The following is a 22,690-nucleotide window of genomic DNA, read 5'->3' as shown; positions in this document are numbered from 1 at the left end:
ATATACTTTGTGCTGTTAACCTCGCATTAAACAATTTGTCATATATAATAATTAAATATATGAACATGATGACAAAAATTAATCGCAATTTACACGTATGTAAATAATAAATTTATATTAAGTTTATGATAGTGAACAGAGGTAGATTTAACCATTTATATCAGTTATATAATTCTCGAATATAATATAATTAAATATCAAGGAATTATTAATGCCAATTCATTACTAATCTCAGTAATTTAAATTATTAAGAAATTTAAATATATTATATATTAAACTATTTAAAAAATTACATATTGTTTCTTATGAAAGTTAATATATACATTATATAACATATTATTAACTTCATTTTTTACCTTTAATATTTGATTCTAATTAGTTAGGTGTATATTCATTTTACCTTTTAGTAAATAAAATATAAAAGTTATTTAAAAAATCATGAATATTGAGACATATTTCTTTTATAGTATATTAATATTTTAAAAGTTTAGTATTTAGTATACCGTATATTATTTGATGTTTTAATTTTAACGAATTTATAGAATACAAACAATCTGAAAACAATTTTATGACTACTAATATAAATAAATAAAACATAATTTTAATTATAACTGGAGAAATAATAAAACAGTATTATTAGAAGTTAGTTGTGTTTTTTTCATTTTAAGAAATATATACATTTAATACATTAAAACTGATTACATCTAATTAGAGTATTTTTAATGAATGTTTATGAATAAGAAATTCAGCATATTAAATTTATTTATATATAATTAAATATTGATTGTTTTGGGTAAAATAATAATCCATTTCTATACAAGAAAAGAGCAGAATCAAATGGTCATAGTAGGGAATATGATCGCGCAGTTGTATTTTTATTTCATACTAAAAGACTTTTATAAAATACAGAATGTATATTTTTTGTTACGCCTTGTTAACGGTATCTATAATTATTAACTTAATATTAAGAAAGGTATAAAACACGATTCTGTAACAATAGATTGATTTTGTTATTCCAGATAAGATTAACTAAAATAATTTACTTACAATACATTATAAAAAATCTATATAAATAATTTATTGAACATAATTAAATTTGTTAATTTGTTTAGTTTTTATATAAATAATTACTATGAAAATTTAATAAAATATAACTTATGTATATAATTAAGCGTACAATTATTTTATTGATACATATATGATTATACGGATTGTAATTAAAATATTAATTCTAATTAATTAACAAATTATGTACATTACAATCATAAAATAAATAAACAATAATATACTAGCATTTTGTTAAAAATTTTGCAGGTATTTGAAACATGAATTTAATTTTTCTGAGTAATATTAAAATAATAACTAATAATAAATTAATAACTAATATTAAAATAATCTTTCTTATTCAATAGAATCTTATTTGATAGATTTTTTATCTTTTCGACTTTTTATGTTTTGATATGCAATGGAGTCAAAACAGATCTAAGATAAGTGTATTATTTATTGGTTCAGTTAAAAACACTGAAAATTTTTAAATAAAGTTTACTAACAAAGAAAGTATACAGTTATTACAAATATATATATATCAATTTTTTTATTACTTATTTTTATGTGTAAGTTTTATTTTTCGTATATTTGTATACCACAGTTAAAATTCAGGACATAATATATATATATATATATATATCTTAACAAAGAAAATTTGTAAGAAATGAGTTAATTACACTTTTGATTTATAATTTATGAATAACATTTATAATCTATCTAATATGAAGTTAAAGTTAGTTTATAAATAAATAAATTAATTGTTTAAAATATTTACTAAATTTAGATAAGGTTATTATTGTTTGTATTAATAATAATGGACTAATGGACCAATATATAATAAGATATGTATTAACTATGTGCTACAATATAAGAAAATATATTAACGTAATTTTATTACAACAGTATTCTGATACAATTAATTTTTATTTTATTCAGTCGATAATTTTTCGTTAGTAGCTAGTTGAGCTATTATTTACTTGATTTTGTATAATATACACGACTTAAACATTAAAATAAGTTTTATTAGTGTTGAGTAAACTTTATTATTAAGTTTCAGTGTAAGTTCTTATGTTTATATGAGTAGTTGAATGTATAATTGTACATGTACTTAGAAACTTAAATAATGATGCAATTTGGGTTAAGGTCACACGTCAATTGGTCATACAAGTTATTAGTTGTTAAATTGTTTTATATGAAAAAACAATTTTTGTTGTTAATAATATTTCAAATACCTTCTCATGTTAAACTGTCCAATTATACTACAACATTGTTTCCCTTTCTTTTTTTATTTTTTCCATTTTTTTCCATTCGATACCTTTTCATTTGCTGGTTTTTCATATTTCATTCATTTTTGTCCAGCATACCTGTGTTAGTTATTTTAAAGTTTGATTCAAAAACTTACTGTGAATAAACCCTTTTAATGATATTATTAATTATTAATAGTGATAAAAAGTTATAACTCTTATTGTGACTATTCACAGTAGTTTACAAAGTTTTTTTTATTTCTTTGTAATTTATTATATTTATCAATAAAACTTCTGGTTATTAATTTCAAGTTGGATTTGCAAGTAAAGTTTCTTGTCTTATATCGCTCTTTAATTTTACAAATTCTTTGGCAACCTCGTCGTTATTGCGTTGGGATAAAATCCGCAATATTGTCCAACCTGTTTCGTCCATTTGAATACGTTTACCCAATGAAATTGCACACACACACGAACCTTGTTCTATAATGTCCTTTAATTGAATCACTGCTAATCCAACTAGACGATCTTCCCGAGCAAAACAGTAGTCTTTCACACAAATGTGCAATTCATAGAAGTTCAATTGTTGATCATTTCCAATTATGCTAGACAGAAAAAATATGTGTATTATAACTACTATTAAAAATTACTTTATATTTTTACATACAATAAGTGCATATTTAGTAAAAATATATATTAATAAGAGAATATATCGAAAAATAATTATTTATGCACAAATAATTGATTTTTAAATTATTTTATTGAGATTTTTTAATATATTTAATATTATTTTACATTATAGTATATATTATTATATATCGTATACCAGGCTAATCATATAGAAGTATTATATTAGTAAATTTATCAATGACTTATTTGCGCTTTGCAGTACCTTATAGTTTACCTGATTTTAAACCTTCGAGCGTAATTTCCATCTCTATATTTATATATGAACTTTAGAATTTTATTATTTAGTTATTGAATATTTCTTCAAACATCAGTATAAACTCGTATAAATTAATAATAGCGTAAATTTTGATACCCAACACTAATTAAATTATATAATACTTTTTAAAACAAATAAATTTCAAACTAAATTAATAAATTTATCAATAAGGATATAAATTTTTATATTCGATTCTCGTTACAGTATATAATACATTTGCAAAAAAATGAAGTATTTCGGTAACAAATAGAAAAATAGTATAGTAATTAATTATATGTACATACGTGATTATGTATACTTAATTTTGACAAGAGTTCCTATAATTATTAACATTTTAATATAATAAATAAACATTACAATATTGGAAATGAAAAATTCTATTATAAAAAGTATCCAATATAGTTGAACTTCATAAATTTACCGTTTGATTATATTTTGTCAGATGTACGAATTTGAACTTATAAAATGACACTCGACTAAACAAAGATTAATAAATATCAGTTTATCAATTAATTTCATTCGATAAATGACCTGACCACTTTATCAAAGAATTAAAATTCTTTTTAAAATCTAATTTGCACTTTATTAATTAAAAAGTTAATCGCCAGAAAATTAGAATTTATAGCAGTCTTATTACTCTTCAATATAATATTATAGCATATTGTACATTTGCAACGGCACTTAGTAAGCATATTCAAACAGGGGTCATAAAAATTCTGATACGATATTTATATATAAATTAATAAAATATTTGCTTTTCTTATTTACGGTTTTATTATAGTCCATGAATTTATTTAAATATATAAATTATTTAATATACAACTTTTTTTTTAATTTTAAATTGATTGTTTTCATTTATATATCTCCTTAGCTAAACGTTTGCTTTGGTTTTTATCAATGAATTAAAAATTAACCTATTTATAAAAGGAATAAAATGTTTAAACTCTTCTAAATCTTCATATCTAAATAATTGTAAAAATATATAGATTTTTAATTATTGTTTAACAATATTAATGATAATACTGATTTTATTGATTAACACTTCCCTACAATAAGGCATAAAAGTTCGATTTTTTTTTTAAATTTTTCTTTTAATTTTTATTAAAAGTACAAAATTAAAGAATTATTAATTTTTCTCATGTAGTTGCAGTTATTAGATTTAGATTTTATATTTCTTAACATGATGATGTAAGGTTAGTAAAAGAATATACTGGTTATGTATATAGATATATAGATGTTCAATTTTTAATCTAAGGTAAAACATAAATAGCGAATGGAAACGCGAATTTACTTGCAAGCTTATTTAATAAGATTTTTATTCAATATTTAATAAGATTATATAATTATATAAATTAGTATAATATAAACAAATATAATCATATTTTTTATTTTTTTTCGTCACTAATTATAAGTACAAAAAATTAGAATAATAAATGTTCATATAAATATATATACAAGAAATATTAATTCTAATAATAGAAAAAATCCTATCAATGAGATTTAGATATTTAAATCAAAGCTGGTTCATTAAATACAACTATACATAATCTTATAATTATTCATATCTTAAATATCGAAAGTTATTGTAAAAAGTAATTTTCTGTCACGTATATTTTTTACATTGTCAAATCATGTAAATTAAATAAAAGTTCAACTTTATAATGCTTGGAAAACTGCACAATCAAACACTTTTTATTTAATATGAATTAAAAATTATGTATTTAATTTCCCATGTGACATCATATCTTAATCGTTAATTGTCATCAAACTTTATAGATAGATTACTGCTATCCATAATTAAATATATCTGTATCAAATTTTTTATATTTTGAAAAAGTTTATAATAGTGTTAAATTAATAACTACATTTAAATTTTAGTTTAAAAAATAAAAAGTAGAATAACATTTTAACGAATTTAATAAATAATATTAAACATTTTCTTCGTTCGGTTCGATCCTCAATTTTTGCAAGCGAAAAAACAAACAAGAACATATTTAGTAACGCATTCAACCTTTTCAGTTATTAATCCAAATTTATGGCTTGTCCCTAATATAATTTTCTTAAGTATTTGATTTTATTATATCTGTGACGTAATACATCTATAAGAACTTTAATGCGCCAAATAATTGGTAACCTCGTATGATTTATTTATTTTGTAAAAATTACCTAATAAATTTACTAATTATACTATTATAATAATTTCGATAATTTATCAATTATCTGCATGAAATAATTGAAAACTCGTAAAATAATAATCAGAAGTTTATGTATTGATATTTTATAATAAGGAATAATAATATTTTACTCAAATCAATTAAATAAAATCTATATATTAATCTGGTGCAGAATATATTAGATGTAAGAGGACGATTTCAATGTATCAATCGCTCATAATAACGAATCTAGAGAGTATGAGAATTAATCAGTTATAAATTAAAATATTTCTGAAAAAATTCAATAAAATATTCAACGAAAATATTAGAAGAAACTCATTCTGATATGCTATGAATTAATTTATAAACTAACTGGGATAACGTACAAATACATTTTTTTATTTTTGAATATACAAGGATTATAAATTGTAGAAGAGAAACGCAACCAACTTTATTTTTAATATTTCAATACACGGGGGTTCATGTTTATAGCTCATTATATTATAATGAACATTAAAAAATATTAAATTTAATTAATAGTGTGCGGATTTTTAATAATTCCAGATTTAGTTTCAATAATTAAGTTCTATAAATAAATACAAATATTTACATTTATGTTATATATTTTTAATCTAGTAGCACATCAACTTGCTATAGCAATCGGTGCACGATTAACAAAGGTTGTATTTGAGATAGTATATAATTTTATAGAAATGTAAAGCTGTAGGCATATTATAAATATTCATTTTGTGATCACCATAAATTTGAAAATTGAGAATTTTAGTACAGAGTTAATCGATATTATATGTTAATTTATAAATATTTAAGAGATTAAAACATATTTTATGAATTTAAACAAATGCTTTCGTTTGAGTCGTAAATCAACAATCTGTGATACGAATAAATATTTAAGAAAAAAGTATCATTTTTAGACTTGTTGTTGGTTGAATATTTACATTTGCTATAGGTAGAGAACCAAAGAATGGTCTTAGACCATCAAGTGAAAATACACTATTGGTATTGCTATTAATAAATACTGTAAATTTCAAAAATTTCTTCTAAATAATAAAAAGAAGACAAAGCAAATAATTTATTATATTAAAGATTTTTGGAAATATTTTAATAAAATGGATATTTTTTAATAAAAGTAATATATGAATATGATTTAAAAATATAATTACAATATAATTTATTACATAAAATATGTAAATGTTTCATTCAAATTATTATAATTATTTGAATAAATAAATAATAAATTCAATACACTTTCATATTTTCAACTTACAAGTGAAATGTTTCATTAAACTTGGGCGATAAGGTATTGTTTTTCGATTTAGTTGTATGTTTTCTCTTCTTGTCTGCAAGGTATGGTCCTATAAGATTTACTTCAATAAATGGTTTGAACATTCCACTAGTCAACTGCCATTTTAGATTATTGGCAGATATAACTATTAAAATAAATTCATGAAATAAATAACACGCAGTATATATAAACATTTGTATTATATAAATTAAATAAATTGTATTATATAAATTAAATTTTTGATGGAATACCTTTTACACTAATTTTTTGTTCACCGGTTCCTGGATTTGTGAAAAGATCAACTTGCATATTTATTTCTCCAACAGCATCTTCTTCTGTATTTATAACATCTAAAAAATAAAGTTTTATAATGATTATACATCTATTATTAAATTTTTTTTATTAAATAAAAGATTTTAAAATGTTGAAATTAAAATAAAAATGTAATTTTTAAAGTACAGTAATAATCTATATTAAAGTATAGTTGTAATCAATAGTGTTTTATTTAATTAAAAATATGGTATTATTTTGTCAAATCATTTATATTAAAAATAATTTTATTATCCTTTGTAATGTTTTATTTAGTTAAGATAATTATATATATATATTTTATAAATTATGTGTCAAATAAAAATTAATACTTATGAGTGTTATTACGAACTTATGATTATGTTATGACTGCGTATTGAGGTGCGTATTATTATTTTAATCTTATGAATTTAAAAAATTTTTTTATTGACTTTAAGGTACCTTGTCGACTTTTCCGATGGTAAGGAGATTTATTTTGTCGAAGAGGTTCCTCAAGATTTTCTATGCATTCTGTTCCTTCTACTTCATCGTTTCTTTCGTTGTTCATAGAGCGTTGATGTGTTTGTTGCAAAGTAGCAGAATCATTAAGCGGCACTGTCCATCAATTTAACATTACATTTTAATATTGTTATATTTTTAATCTTTGTATTGTATTAATTTTTATACTAGTTTAATATAAATATTCATTATTACACATTTTTTTAAATTATTGATAATTGTAAATAAATTTTACGAAATACTTAGCTCTTAAAAATATTAAATTTAAATATATTTATTACATATACATAAAAAAATAATACGTGCAACACTCATTTTTAAATATATGAACTTAATTAATTTTACTAAGTGACATAACATTAAAAATTATTATATTTTTAATATAAATATTTTAAATATGAAAATAAAAATACCTTGAGTTAATTGAGATGTAACAAAGGTCTGAACGAGTGTATCTGTTGTTTGTGTATACAAGCTCAAAGCGTATCGTAGACTTTGTAATTCTGGTGATTTTTCCAAAAAATTCTTTTTTAAACCACTTCCACCAGCATGAAAGTAGGTTTTAATAGTATCTAATGCAACATCTAAAATAGCGCATTGTTTAGGCGATAAATTTTTTTCAACTTCCTTAGAAATATCCTACATAATAAAAATTCATAAACAATAATAATAAAAATAATTATCATTTATATAATTCTAAATAAGAATAGATAATTATATTCAATATATTTAAATCTTTTTCAAAGTACCATTACACCACTGAGTGCATTTTTCACATCCGGTTTCCCAGCCATATGATTTTTAAATAATCTCGACATATCTTCTATTTTAGCATTTGCTGCGAGATTTTTTGCATTATCTGTTAAGCTCTTAAACATCATCTGTAAGTTAATAAATTTTGTTGATAAATAAATATTTATAACGTATTTATATTATATATTTATTTCTTACAGTCTTATCAGTCATAGGTGGCAATACAACTGTTTTTTCAAGAATTCTCATAACTATTTTCCAGAGTTCTTTTAGCAATCGCTTTAAAACAGTCTTTTCGCACGATTGAGCATACAAAGAAAGACTACCATCAAGTAAGTCCATTAGTGGTCGAAGTACTTCATCCGCTTCGACAGATACATTACTTCTTTGCGCAGGCTGATTAATTTGTCCACCTCCTTTAATAGCTAATAAAAGATCACCAAGTTCTTTTACAGATATTGTTATTCGAAGTTCCAGGCTTTTAGCGAATTGCATCGCTAAATCATCCAAGGCACTATTTAGCTGAGCCTGGAGTTCTTTTAATATATTTGCAGCATCTTGTTCAAGGTTTTCTCCACCCATTGACTCAAACATCTTCTCTAATTGCACCCGTAGTTGTTGAATATTATTCATTAAAATACATGCCTAAAATGAAACAATAAGATTACTAAATTTTTTAATGAATTATTAATACTATCTTCAGTTTTTTAAAAGACATAAAATACACACTATCCGTTCATCTTCTAAATGACTAGGAAATTCTTTTTTCACTATATCGGCATATGCTACCAGAACCTTAACAATTGTTTTGGCAAATCGTTTCATATATCTTTTCCAGATTTCCGGATCCGGACATTCAAGTTTTGATACCACATCAAAACATTGAGTTAACTGAGTGAATACGTCAACGACGGATACACTAAATAGAGCATGTTCACTACTTCGTTGAAACTAAAATGTTAGAATTATTATAAATTTTATTAAAAATATTAAAATTAAAATATTAATATACTTACACCATCTTTTTTATCTCTATTAAAGGCACCATGTAAATATTCCAATGATACATCATCATTTTCATTAAGCCATTGCATAACAAACGGTTCGAACCAAGCGGGATACTCGGGTACTTGTCCCTTATATGGAGGTACCTCTTGTACATAATTAGTATATAACCATTTTACCTTAAAATGTAGATTCATATAGGCAGAGGATTTACATGATCTGCTTTGTTCGTGTTCATCAAGAGCATCCTTGACATCAATTGCAAAGAGTGACCAAACAGTTGCAGCTGATAATTGGCCAATATTTAGCTCCTGTGGAAATTGATTTAATACAGGCGCATAACTGTTACGATCCTCTTCAATGACAGAAACGATAAGAGCTATAAGTTTATGCCAAAAATCAAGGGAAGCAGGTGAATTTTCTTCTTCCTTGCGAGTTTCATTCGGATCGACCTGAAACTCACGACTGTAGAGATCATAGCAATTTTGAAATAAAAATTGATAAGTAGATTTAAGACATGCAATAACACAGTCCTTTACAACATTGCTAGCTCGTGGTGGAGATGTTAACTCTTGCACTTTCATCCGAAAAAACGTGATACTTGTAAGTAAATCAACTGTTGACTTTAAATCCATTAATTTTTCTTGACTCGATGCGGGAAAGTTGTTACGATACATGCATAGATCAATGCGAAGCGAATTATGCAACTGGTCTAGAAGTTTTACAAACTTCTCTTTCTATAACATGTTCAAGTTATTACATGTATCTTATTAATATAATGTATTATGTATATAATATATATAATGTATATAATGTTATGTATATAATGTATATAATGTATATAATGTATATAATGCTTTTATGTCAATTAATTTAGTTAATTTTAATTTTGAGTTTAATTTTAAGTTTGAATATTGTATGTACTTTTATTATTATAAGTATCTATATTTGAATATCTATATTTCCTTGTATAATTTTTGAATTAATCAAATTAAATTTTAAAACAATTTTAGATGGAAACAAATTTGTTAAATAATAAATATTTATAAATGTTAATTAGTTTTACTTTATACAAGAAAGGAAAATACTAAATTTAAAAAATAGATTAGAGCAGTATTCATAAATTATAAATAATGGTATTTTTTAACTAAAAAAATTTTTTTAATTTTTTAAATGATATTATTAAAGATTAGTTAAAACAAAGAAATTTATCTTACTCCAAAATTACTAGCAGCAAATCTATCACTAGCTGATACTGCAGAACTAGCTGTCGTATGAGCATAGTATGCATTTATGTTGGCTAAAAGAGATGACATTACTGCAGGAACTCCTGGACATAAATATTTAGTAGAAAGGCAGTGGAAGTGTCTGAAATAAGTAATTTTTTAAATATTTTTTTAATCAGAATTCATCTATAATTTATTACATTATATATATTTAGTACGTACGTCATGGCTTGATAAATACTCTCAATACCGTAACGCATTGCAAATTCATCGACAAGTTCCTCACCAGATGGATCGAAATATATTTTCCACGCATCATCACCTTTAGCTTGTGGGAGTTTTACCATTCCGTCATTGTTTTCACATAGACTATGAAAAAGATTTTCATGCAAGCAAGTATATTGCACATGATAAGGTGCAACCTTCTCTTCTCCTTTAATTTCAACACTTATGTGAAGTCTAATTGCACCTGATACTGCAGATTTATCTGTTCTTTTTTCTAAATTATACCAGACATCCATTTCACCACTTAGTGTTCTTACCTCGATGATTGTTTGCCCAAGAAAATCATCACTCTCTCGAGTTAATTTCTGACGTAATTTTGACTTTAAATCATTGTCTTCATCCCAAACACGTACTTTTATTCGATCCGATGAGTTGTGACATTCACTGTAATGTAGATTTTTTGTATAATGTAAAGTTTAACTAAATTTCACGTGTCATTGTAGTATTATACGAATTTGATATTATGATTAGTTTCCATTAACCAAATATTTAAATAAAATATATCCTTTAATTGATAATTTTAATCAACTGCTAATTAAAACAAATTTTTGCTTTTGTTTTTTCACTTCTTATTTTAATAATTAGTATATAGAGTTTACTTATTGCATTATTGCATATGTCCTTCAATAAAATTATTTAAACAAATATTTGTACAAAAGTATTTAGATTATTTAATTTTAAAATAATTAATTATTTTTTAAATACGTATAAATTAATATGTATTTTATCATAATCATTTTAAAAAATAATCAAATGGCTTCAAATTAAAGCACAAAAAGGATTTATATTTATGAAATTTTTTGTTGAAATATTTTGAATGAAATTGTAACTTACAAATAGAATTTTTCATTCCATACGGGATTTAACTCTTGCGGCATTGTCTTTGTACGTATGGATCAGATGTACCGCTTTTATCTTTGGCAATCAACCCTTGAGCACAAATCACTGTAAATAAAAATTTTAATTTTAGTTTAGTAAGATGCCATATGCTGAAAATAAATAAGTTATGTATATTATTATAGGCGATATATTAATGAAAAAAGTTATTTTTTTCAAATAAAATCGGTAATGAAATAGATATTAAATATATGAATATTTTAAACAATTATTTGATTTAATTTTACTGTTATTATTAAAAAATGGATACATTAACAAAATAATAAATTTAAATATTTTTGAAAAATTAATTATGTTTACTATATTAAATTTTTAATATTAATTTGTTTAAATTTTTTTTATATTTTTTATATAAGAGTAGTACTGCGCACCTACTATACACTTTACGTAAGTCGTATATAAATAGCTTATAATAATATATCATTACAAATAACTTATGAGATAAAATAAATAAAATAAAATGTATACACTTCTTATTTTTTATTTTATTATTTAATATAAAATTTGACAATAAAGTATCACATTGAAGCTTATACGAGCGTATGTGTTATATATATCTGACGTTTTTCGAATATTATATTAATTTTTATATAATAAAACGAATACTGTAATACTAAAAAATGAAAACCTTTCACATTTACGGTATTCGATACTAAAAAAATTTTTTTTAGAATTAAATTTATTTATTACATTTATTAAGATTGATAGAAATTTATATTTAAACAAATATAATTTTTTAATGTTATTTTCAAATTTTTAAGTTGTAAATTTCACAAGATAGAATTTTTTTATTTATTACATTATTATAAAACAGTGATATTTTTGAATAATTTTTTTTTATTTTATTTTTATTTGTAAATAAAATCTTCCACTATTTATATTAAATCTTATTATAATATAAAAATTTTTATTGTGTTTAATAAATTTTATTCATCTATTAATTCTATATTTCAAAATAAATTAAATAATCATAATATATTTTAGTTCTGCATTTCGGTTTTGTTATTTGTAATAAATATTATTATAATATACTTGCGTGTTAATAACTGTAACAAATTTTGAAAATAAATGATTGATTTTTCTTCTTATTTTTTTATTTAAAAAATTAATCTATGTTTATCAAATGCTTCTAAAATACGTTCCTATACATTTTTAGACAAATTACTAATTTTATTATTATTTCAGCAACAGTTCATAAAAGTATTTAAGTTATATTTGAGGAAACATTTTTTTTAATAAGAATTTTTTTTATTATAAAAATTATAAAAAAATTTTTTTATTATAAAATTATATAAATATAAAATAATAAATGTTTTTTTATATCTGTTCATAAATTAAATAAATGTTATATAAATAGAATTTGAATCAAGTTATATCATAAAAAATAAGAAAAACACAACAAGAAAATATAAAGTAAGTTTAATAAAGTAAGTATACATTTACAATATGTTCGATTAGTTTCATTTGATATTTTCAAAAAGAATATTGTAAATATCAACAATATTTTAAGTATACTGTGCAAAAGTGGCATATCTAATAGAGTAGTTTATTAGCAGTTTATTACAGCACATCTAATAGTACAATGTTAAGTCGAATATTACTTTTTCAATAAGTTTATTAACATTTTCAATCAGCCAATTTAAAGAATAACAGTGAATGTCTATATTAAGATGTGAATCTATTCAATTTACTTAAATATTAAGTATAAATTATGTTTTTTAAATAGTAATTAACAAACTTAATAAAGGTTACAATTTCGAAATTGTATACAGAAATATAAAATTACAATTTTATTATTCATATATTTAATATATACATACAAAATATCCTATATATACATTATAACTGTAATTAAAATATATTTCAGAAGGTTATAAAGAATACTTTAAATGTGATGCTTAAAAACTAGAGTTTAAATAGTCTTCGAAGATTAAGACTCGTATTTTTTAGTAGCATGATGATAATTATTAAATTAAATATAATTGTTAAATAAATAAAAAATAAATATTATTTTGTAGATATTGTAAGATTTTAATTAAGGAAAGGTAGCAGGTGCTAACATTATGAAAGTGTCATATTCTTCTATTATTTTATTGAAAATAAATAAATTCATTAGCTGAATCTGGACAATATATAGTAAATACAGATCTCTAAGAGTATATTTAAAAGTACAAAATTTATATTTTACTATTATGAATATATTATATAATTAAATAGGTATGTAGACTTTATACTACTATATACGGATTTACATAAAATATTTTGTATTTAAGTTATAGATAACAAAATTACTTTAAATTCTTAATAAATTCTTAAAATATAAAAATTGAAACTTGATAATTTCTGAAACTCTTGTAATATTACATGAAAATATTAATGAAATAATAATGAATTTGATTATGTTCAGAACGAAAGTTGTATTGGATAACATTAAAAAATTATTATATAGTAATATTTTATTTGAATAACAATTATTCGCTGAAAATGTTTCAATATTTGAGTGAAATTATTAAAATATGTACGATTATATTAATATAATCTGTTTTTATTGATTCTACTTATACAATTATTATCTGTAATATATTTTTATATTATTGCAATAAATATGTATGTTTTACTCCAAATTCTTTTTCTTTTCAGTTTAAACAATATCCTGATTTGTTTTACTCGTTTTCATTCGATTTTTTCTTAGTAATTGAAAATGTTATATATATATTCAAAATTACAATTATTTTACATTTTTATAATTTTTATGAAATTAATCATTTATTCTATTTGTTTATATGTTTTTTATTAGTCGGATGTCAGACAACTAGTGCGTATAATAAATTGTATTGATTATGTATTATAATTATGTAACGTATTTGAGTACCCATAGTACATCGTTATGTACTTACCTTTTCTTTTTTACATGTTTCGATATTTTTATAAATGAATTGTATGTGTTCAGACATAGTAAACAATGTAATATAACATTTAAGTTCCAAAACATGCATAAATATTCCATGCTCGTGCTTAATAAAATTATGCAACATATAAGTAAGCAGTTGATAATTTAGTAATGTTTTAATGATTAAAATTTTATACTCTAGATCTCCTTGATTGAATAACAATAAAATGAAAGCATAATGGTATTATTTCAAAGGTAACAAAAATTAATCATTTAATAACTGTAAGTATTCTTACTAGTATTACGATATAAATGTATTTTATGGATTCGCATTTTGTTCAATTATTTAATTAATTAATAAGATACATCTAGTAACTGACTAAAATAAATGCAAATTTTAATCTAATTATTTAATAATTAATTCTCTTTTAATTCTTAGAATGTATACTTGTTTTTCAATATTAATAAACAAGATTTACAGTAATTAACTATAACAATTAAAGAAGGCCAATACTTAGGTAGTTCGGTTTATGGAATTTTACACGGAGCTAGTAGTATCTGAATTAATTTTGTCAATGCTATAACTGTACATATATTGGAAAAAACCTCAAAATTGATTATACTTTGATCTAAGAAATAGATGCCAATCAATGAATTCATTTAATGAAAATATTTGCCCATAAATTTGAATTTTAAGTTTTGCAGATATAAACATATTGCCAAAACCTAGGTTTTAAATTACAAAAAACTGACTATAAAGTTTAAAAATATAAGTATAAAAAGTTATAAACTAATGTAGTAATATTATAAGAGTAACAAAAAATATTCTCAAATTGGTTAATAAGAAAAACTTTTTGTATATACACCCTAGAGAGATTATTAAATTTAACAAATTATTTTAATTATTAAACTACTATACACGAGTTGTAAGACGAGCTTTGGTATAATTTAGTTCAATATTCATATAAAATAAATTTCAGTGACCTTTCTTAAAAATTTAGTAAAAGAAAATATAACGAGATACAATTAGAAGAGCTATACGAAATTCTAAAAGTAATTCAAGATTTTGAAAATAACTGATAATCGTTATAGATTGTAATAAAATTAATTTATTAATATATTATTTATTTTTAAAATATATTTTTTAAATGCATTAAATTGACTAAAACAAATTTTTTTTTAAATATTTTATCATATATATAAGTAATATCTAATTATTTTAATATTCAGTATTAATACATTTCTCTAAATTATATTCAATAAAAAATGAGATTATACTTTTTATGTATTAACGTAATGTTTAACGGAATATATTTAAATATTGTTCTTTATTATTGTAACAAAAATATTACAAAGTCTTTTATAAATTCAAATGTAATTGCAATTTAATTCTATCTCTAATACTAAAGTAAATTAAGTAAAAGATATAATATTCAATTATTATAACTTATCGTCATGTGGCTAGTAAGAATGATGTAATATAGTAACGAGAAATTCAAGAAAAGATGATTCTAATATATTTATTTTTTTAACTCAGTAAGTAATACTGGAAAATAGACAAGAATATTATCCACATTTTCAGATTAGCCAAAGACTCATATTTCTATTTGAATGCGAAAATTAAGCCAATTAGAATTATTTACATTATTATATTTTTTGGGTATATATAACCACGTAACACACTTTACCACACTTTAACACACTTTGTGATTGAATTCAGAAAAAATTTCTTTACAATCATAAGTATATATATATATATAAATATTTTTTATATAACTTTCAGTCTTAATAACCTTATTCATAACTTCTATTTGATTAGTAGTAGTAGTAATAGTAGTAATAGTAATAACTCTTGTTATCATGATTATATTCTTGGTCTATACATCTCGTCGATATATTTCGTAGATTTGTGTATTAATGAATTTCATATTGAAGGGACGATGTGTTTAAAAACTGTCAGAACGACTTTCTGCGACTTTGCATAAGTATTTTTATTATAAATAATTTAAATAATTGTTTTCGTATTTTGTATTATATATGAATAATTTTTATATTAAATAAATATAATTACAAATATATTTTTCATATAATTGAAATGGCTGAATGAATGATTATTATAATAATTGATATCCATTTATGATTCATGTTTCATAAACCAAATAATCTTATTGCAATGCCACATTACAAAACTGACTAATATAAAATATTTTTCATGTTTTATTGTATTTATATATATTATACGATATAAATAGAATGTAACAGTCAATTTATATTTATTCAGTATCCTTTATTTTTATTTTAGCATTGGTAGGAATATCATATTTATAATTTTACATTTTTCAAATAATGTCATTCTGAAAAAGTAATACATAAACAAAAATGTTATCTATCCACATTTCAACATAAAAAAATCATTTTCAGATATATGTATATAAATTGAACTTATTATATTTTATAATTATTTGAATCATATATTTATAAAAAAATTTAGGGTTTAAAGAAAAATAGAGTTTTTCACCTGTGATTGCTATTTTGCAGGACCATTTGCTTGTACCCTCAAGGACTATCTGTTCGGCCTGATCTAGACTGTCTATGTGAGTGTCCGGGTCCACTGAAAACGTTGTGCTGAAAAGAAATTACCATGTCATATTCTATAATGTACTTGCGATTTTTTATGCAGACCAAGTCCAATGAAATGCTGAATTACACCTCTGCTTACTCTCCTCAACAATCTATTATTGCAATTAAATAATCAGAAACGAATAACTTTTTAAGATCATTATTTAATAGAAATTACACACCATAGTAAATTAAAAAAATTTGAATATAATTTTGATATAAATTATATAAATAATAATAATAAATAATTAAAAATTTTATATTATCTTAGTGTAGAATTTATGATAATAAATACAAAACTAATATTTCGTTATAACAATAGTGTGTACATTATAATTTAAAATATTAGTGGCTTCGTTTTTAACTTATTTAAGTAACTTTAAGTTATACTTTGAAAATAATATTTATTTTCCAATTCCAAATGCAAATAAGACTTAATTTATATGATATACTCGAAAATAAACTAATTAACATCGTTTTATTTTAAATATAATGCTTTTGACCAGTAATAACTTGAACTGATAAGAATTACAATCAAAGTTTCTGATAATTTTTAATTACATCATTATATAATTTAAAGAATGAAAAATTGATATATTTTATTGATTCAAGATATCTGATTTTCATTCCGGATATCAAGATATCAAGATATCAAGATAAGATTCAAGTATATCTGAACGATAACTAACATAATATTTTTCATATATTTTTTTATTCTTTATAATAAAATTTTATTCGAGTAATTTGGAATGCACTTTAAATATAGAGAGATATAATTTATTTAAGCTCTATCTAATTATAGTCTAAAAATCATTAACACTTTATAATATACAGTTTTTTAAACGCTTGTATCTGTAATAAAACTTTGATCTAATTTTCTTAAATTTTTAATAAGATGGACAAGTTACAAAAAATAAAATTTCAGAATTGTTAATTTATTTATAACTATAAATTATATTAATATTTTACCTGTTTTTTTTTGTAAAAATGTTTTTTAGGAAAATGTGACTAACAGACTTTAATAAATTAAATTTTTTTAAATATTGTATACTTTATGTGTAATATAAAATTAAATTTCTTTATTTCGATAAATTATATTTCATTTCAAATTTAGATTTATAAATGATTATCATTAATTTTATAAATATTTTATTCTTTAAAAACATTTAAAAAGGAATATAATTTTTTATTATTACTTTAAAAAACATATTAGATACATATAAAAAACCATTAGATAAATTATTGTTTTAAAATAAAATTGTTTGATACTTGTTATTGAACATATTATATAAATTTAGAAAATGTGTTTGAAAAGCTTTCAAAAATAATTTATTAAAATAAAAAAAATGTTTAAGATTTTTAAATGCACATATCATATCAAATAAATATTTTGTATAATATATAATAAAAGTTAATTTTTTTTAAATAGTTGAAAATCTATTGAACATATAATTTATAGAATATTTGGATATGTATAGCTTAGTGATCAATTTGAATTTTATTTTTTTTTAACATTTCCAATTTCTCAATAGTAATAAATTGAAAAAATAACATGAAATACAAAGTTGTAGTAATAAATTATAGTAAAAATAAATAACATGATCTAAAATACTATTTCAATTTATAATTAGAAATAATCCGAAAGTGTATTAATTTTAAAATATAAACTAAATATTTTGTTTAAATAGTATTTATAAAATACGATTTCTAAATCTGCTGAACTTGACTTTTTCTTGCAATAACTTTTCTTTACAAATGAAATATTTTTTTTATTACATAATTTTCTTACATTGCAGAAAAATTGATATTTGTATAAATTGAGCAATTTTATATGTTTATATTTCTAATATGGTACGTTTTTTCTTTCAATAGTATATATATATGCATATAAAAAAATAATTTTAGTTTCTATACTTTAGACGCTTCTTAAAAAAATTTGAATAACATTTTATCGACATGAACTTTAATAGTACCTAATTTATACATGAAGTAATTTTTTTTTCATTATAAATTCTGGAATATTAGTCTTTACAAAACTATTTATATAAATTCTGTGAATCAATTTTTTAAATACACGTATTAGGTAGTAGTTTTGATATACTGTTCAGCCGTTGATAAACTTTTTATATTTTATAATCGAAAACATACAACATTTAATAGAAAAATGTATGTCAACTATTTAATTAAAAATGAATTGTAGTGTTTTGCTTATTGCATATATATAATTTTTTGAATGGGTCAATATTGAAAAGTTACTAATAGTTTAACTATGCATAAGATATAGAACAAAAATAGTTGATGATTGACCTGAGTAAAAAACATCTCGAATTAAGTTTCTTGATTTTCATTCATAAAAAATTTTTAATGAAATTGTTTAGCGTATTATTCCTAAAAATTACAAGCGAATACATTTAACAATTGAATCTATACAAAATCATAAATTTATTCGAAATAATCTAACATGTAACTATTGATGAATCAATTTTCCATTATCATAAATTCAAAATGGATAGTTGATCGCATATGAATGATGTTGTTTAAATATTAGCTTTTTCAATTCAATGAAATTATTACTATTGAAGTAGTGTACTTGATAATTTAATATCACAAAATGTTCCAAGCTCATTAGTTTGTCATAACATAAAAAATGAATACCGATTTTATTGAGTAGACTTTTTTCTTAATAAGTTAATCGTTTTAATTAGATCTCTACTCAAGAAACTGTTTCGTTTTGTTTTAAAGACATGTTTTAAAAGAAATACATTTGTATAATAACATTAAAATTAAAGACATAATAAACAATTTATGCATAATTGTATATCATTGTTAAATTATGTTCTGAAAAATAGAAAAAATATAACATACTTGAATATACAATTAATTGTAATTAATTAGTACATTTTTAAGATAATAAGACGTATTTTCATTTTCAAATTATTTTCATAATTTACGAATTAAATATTGCTCTACGAATGAAGTTTATATTTGTAAAATAATTGGTAATATAAAAATATTAATTGTTATTATTATGTAATTATTATTAATTAATATATATTAATTATTATATTATATAAATATTTATTAACATTATATATATATAAATAATAAAACAATAATAAAATAATAATAATAAAAAAAAATACTATTAATTAATTAATGCAACTAATACTATTGTAATTATTATGCAAATAAACAGAAAGCACATTCATCTTGCTATATATATGAATAATCATATATATAATAATGACAATATGAATATATAATAATGTGAAATTATTTCATTAGATACAGAAATAAAGAACATCCTAAAGAAAGCGATTTTCTCCGCTTTTTGTGAATGGTTTAATTATATGACATCTATAGTACTAAATCAAACTTTAGAATATATAAAATTTATAATTTTTGAGTAAAATAAAAATACATACATAAAAGACAAAAATTAACGTTTCTATATATATTTTGTTTATTAATTTATAAATTAAATAATTTAAATATACTTTGTGTAAAAAAGTATTACTTTTGTTATTAGTTATATATGATCATTATTCATAGCGAAGTTAGAAAGTAGTAATTTTAATGAAATTTAATTTTATTCGTTTAAAGAAAAATATAATTCATACGGGATATTATAATAATAATAATATGTTTATAATACAATTTTAAACATGTAAATGTTTTTGCATAAAATAAAATAAAATTTTAATCTAAATAGTAGTGAAGTCTATAATAAAGTTTTAATTAAACTTATATTTTTAATTTTTATTGTATTTTTATTATTTTAATTATTTGTTCATTATTGAATTATGAATTTGAATATAACGGCATATATTAAAAATTTTCCAAATAAATATTTAAAATTATTTAAATATAAATACTAGGTATCATTTTTATTTAAAATTTAAAATGTAATGATATACTATTTTCGAATTCAAAAAAATTAAATTTTAATTATATTTAGAAAGGATTTAAGTCAGTGTAATTAGAAAATGATTAAATAATAATAGAAAAATTATTACGAAATATCTTTTGCGTAATGACAATATTCATTTACTTTGTAATAATAAATTTTGCTTTCAATGTTAAATTTACAATTAAAATAATTAGGTATATATTCTAACATTATTATATAGCTTATTTTTATATTTGTAACTTAGTAATAATTTATATTAAGCTACATATAAATATATGTTCAACGAAGATCACAATAAACATATAAAATATATCATTAATGCCAAAGTTTATATATAGTATATGCAAAAAATGATTACGATTAAAAATATGTAATAATAGAACAATAACAATTGCTGAGCAGTTGATAGAATGCTTGAGGCACATGTACTAAATGCACAATTATGGTTAAAGAAATATAATATAATGCCATTTTCAAAGTTTCTGCATTAAGGCCGAAGAACACACCAAGGCCACAAACCTGTAATGGCGATTTTTGCAGACCATTTGCTAGTACCATCCAGGACTGACTGTTTCACTGATGATATGTGCTGGATATGAGTTTTCATCTCGACTCCAAAGACTGATCTAAACTCTCACGAAATTTCATATGAAATATACTATATTTGTATAAATCTTGCTTTGTTCAAAATTAGTGTATATATATATATATATATATATATATATATATATACACGAAGAGAAATTGTATTCTACAAAATTGTATATAAAGTTAGTTTATTCTAATAATAGTACTGGTTTTTAATGAACAAATAATGTTGTACAACATTTGATTATAAGATGTTCATCAGTATCCGTTTCTTGTATTGATTACTTTTCTTTAAGCAAAATATTTCCTGTTAAAGATTGTTTTATTTAACAAAATTTTTAACTAATTTTATATTCCATTATAAAAATGAGTTTTATAATTATTAAATTTGTATATCAACTAAACTATAAGCTAAACAAAAAGCGATTAAAACGAATTATTATCTAGATTACTATTAATATTATTTTTTAATGTCTTAAAATATATTATAGTATAAACTTTGACTTTATTAAATAAATCGTGAATAATTGAGGAAAACGAATTTTCATTTCTTAATGAAACCAACATTATTTGATAAATTTAAGGAATTAATATTCTATAGGGTGTTGAGCCATAGTTTTTTTACGATTTATTTGAAAACTTTTATTTTGCATAATATATAATTATAATGCTTTTAAGAAGTTTATTTATGTAAGTATGCAATAAAATATATTATAATACAAATACTAACATTTAATTATTTTATAATTTATATAATATAATAATACTCAAATAATAGAAAATAATAACTTATTATTGTTTGTACTTATGCCACTTATTAAATAATTTAAGATTACATTACATCTAGATATTTAAATATGTGTTAGCATCCAGTAGCGATAGGTATTCTCAGGAATACAATTTTTCAATAGATAGTTTTGACAATGATTAAGTATAATTTAAACATCGGCATTACCAGACTTTCCCTTTTTGGGATCTTTTTTGGTATATCTACACAGATGATTGTTTTTTGTCTTTCCC

General features: G+C 21.1%; 1 protein-coding gene across 1 annotated transcript in view; it reads right to left on the bottom strand.

Annotated features, from left to right (window-relative positions):
* Positions 1 to 2,441: 2,441 nt before the first annotated feature.
* unc-13 (protein unc13 homolog) overlaps positions 2,442 to 22,690 on the bottom strand; it is a 46,158-nt gene continuing 25,909 nt past the window's right edge. The window contains 14 exon segments of the mRNA XM_011504485.1: positions 2,442 to 2,893; positions 6,673 to 6,835; positions 6,942 to 7,040; positions 7,441 to 7,593; positions 7,911 to 8,136; positions 8,247 to 8,378; positions 8,449 to 8,895; positions 8,980 to 9,201; positions 9,267 to 9,992; positions 10,473 to 10,623; positions 10,704 to 11,150; positions 11,601 to 11,655; positions 11,658 to 11,711; positions 17,072 to 17,178. Coding sequence (XP_011502787.1) covers positions 2,599 to 2,893; positions 6,673 to 6,835; positions 6,942 to 7,040; positions 7,441 to 7,593; positions 7,911 to 8,136; positions 8,247 to 8,378; positions 8,449 to 8,895; positions 8,980 to 9,201; positions 9,267 to 9,992; positions 10,473 to 10,623; positions 10,704 to 11,150; positions 11,601 to 11,655; positions 11,658 to 11,711; positions 17,072 to 17,178 — 3,277 coding nt within the window. The 3' untranslated portion in view covers positions 2,442 to 2,598.

This window comes from Ceratosolen solmsi, unplaced genomic scaffold (genome assembly GCF_000503995.2).
Source record: "Ceratosolen solmsi marchali unplaced genomic scaffold, CerSol_1.0 scaffold17, whole genome shotgun sequence".
Taxonomy (NCBI): domain Eukaryota; kingdom Metazoa; phylum Arthropoda; class Insecta; order Hymenoptera; family Agaonidae; genus Ceratosolen; species Ceratosolen solmsi.
The sequence above is the reverse complement of the archived record's forward strand: the minus strand, read 5'-3'. Positions and strand labels throughout refer to the sequence as shown.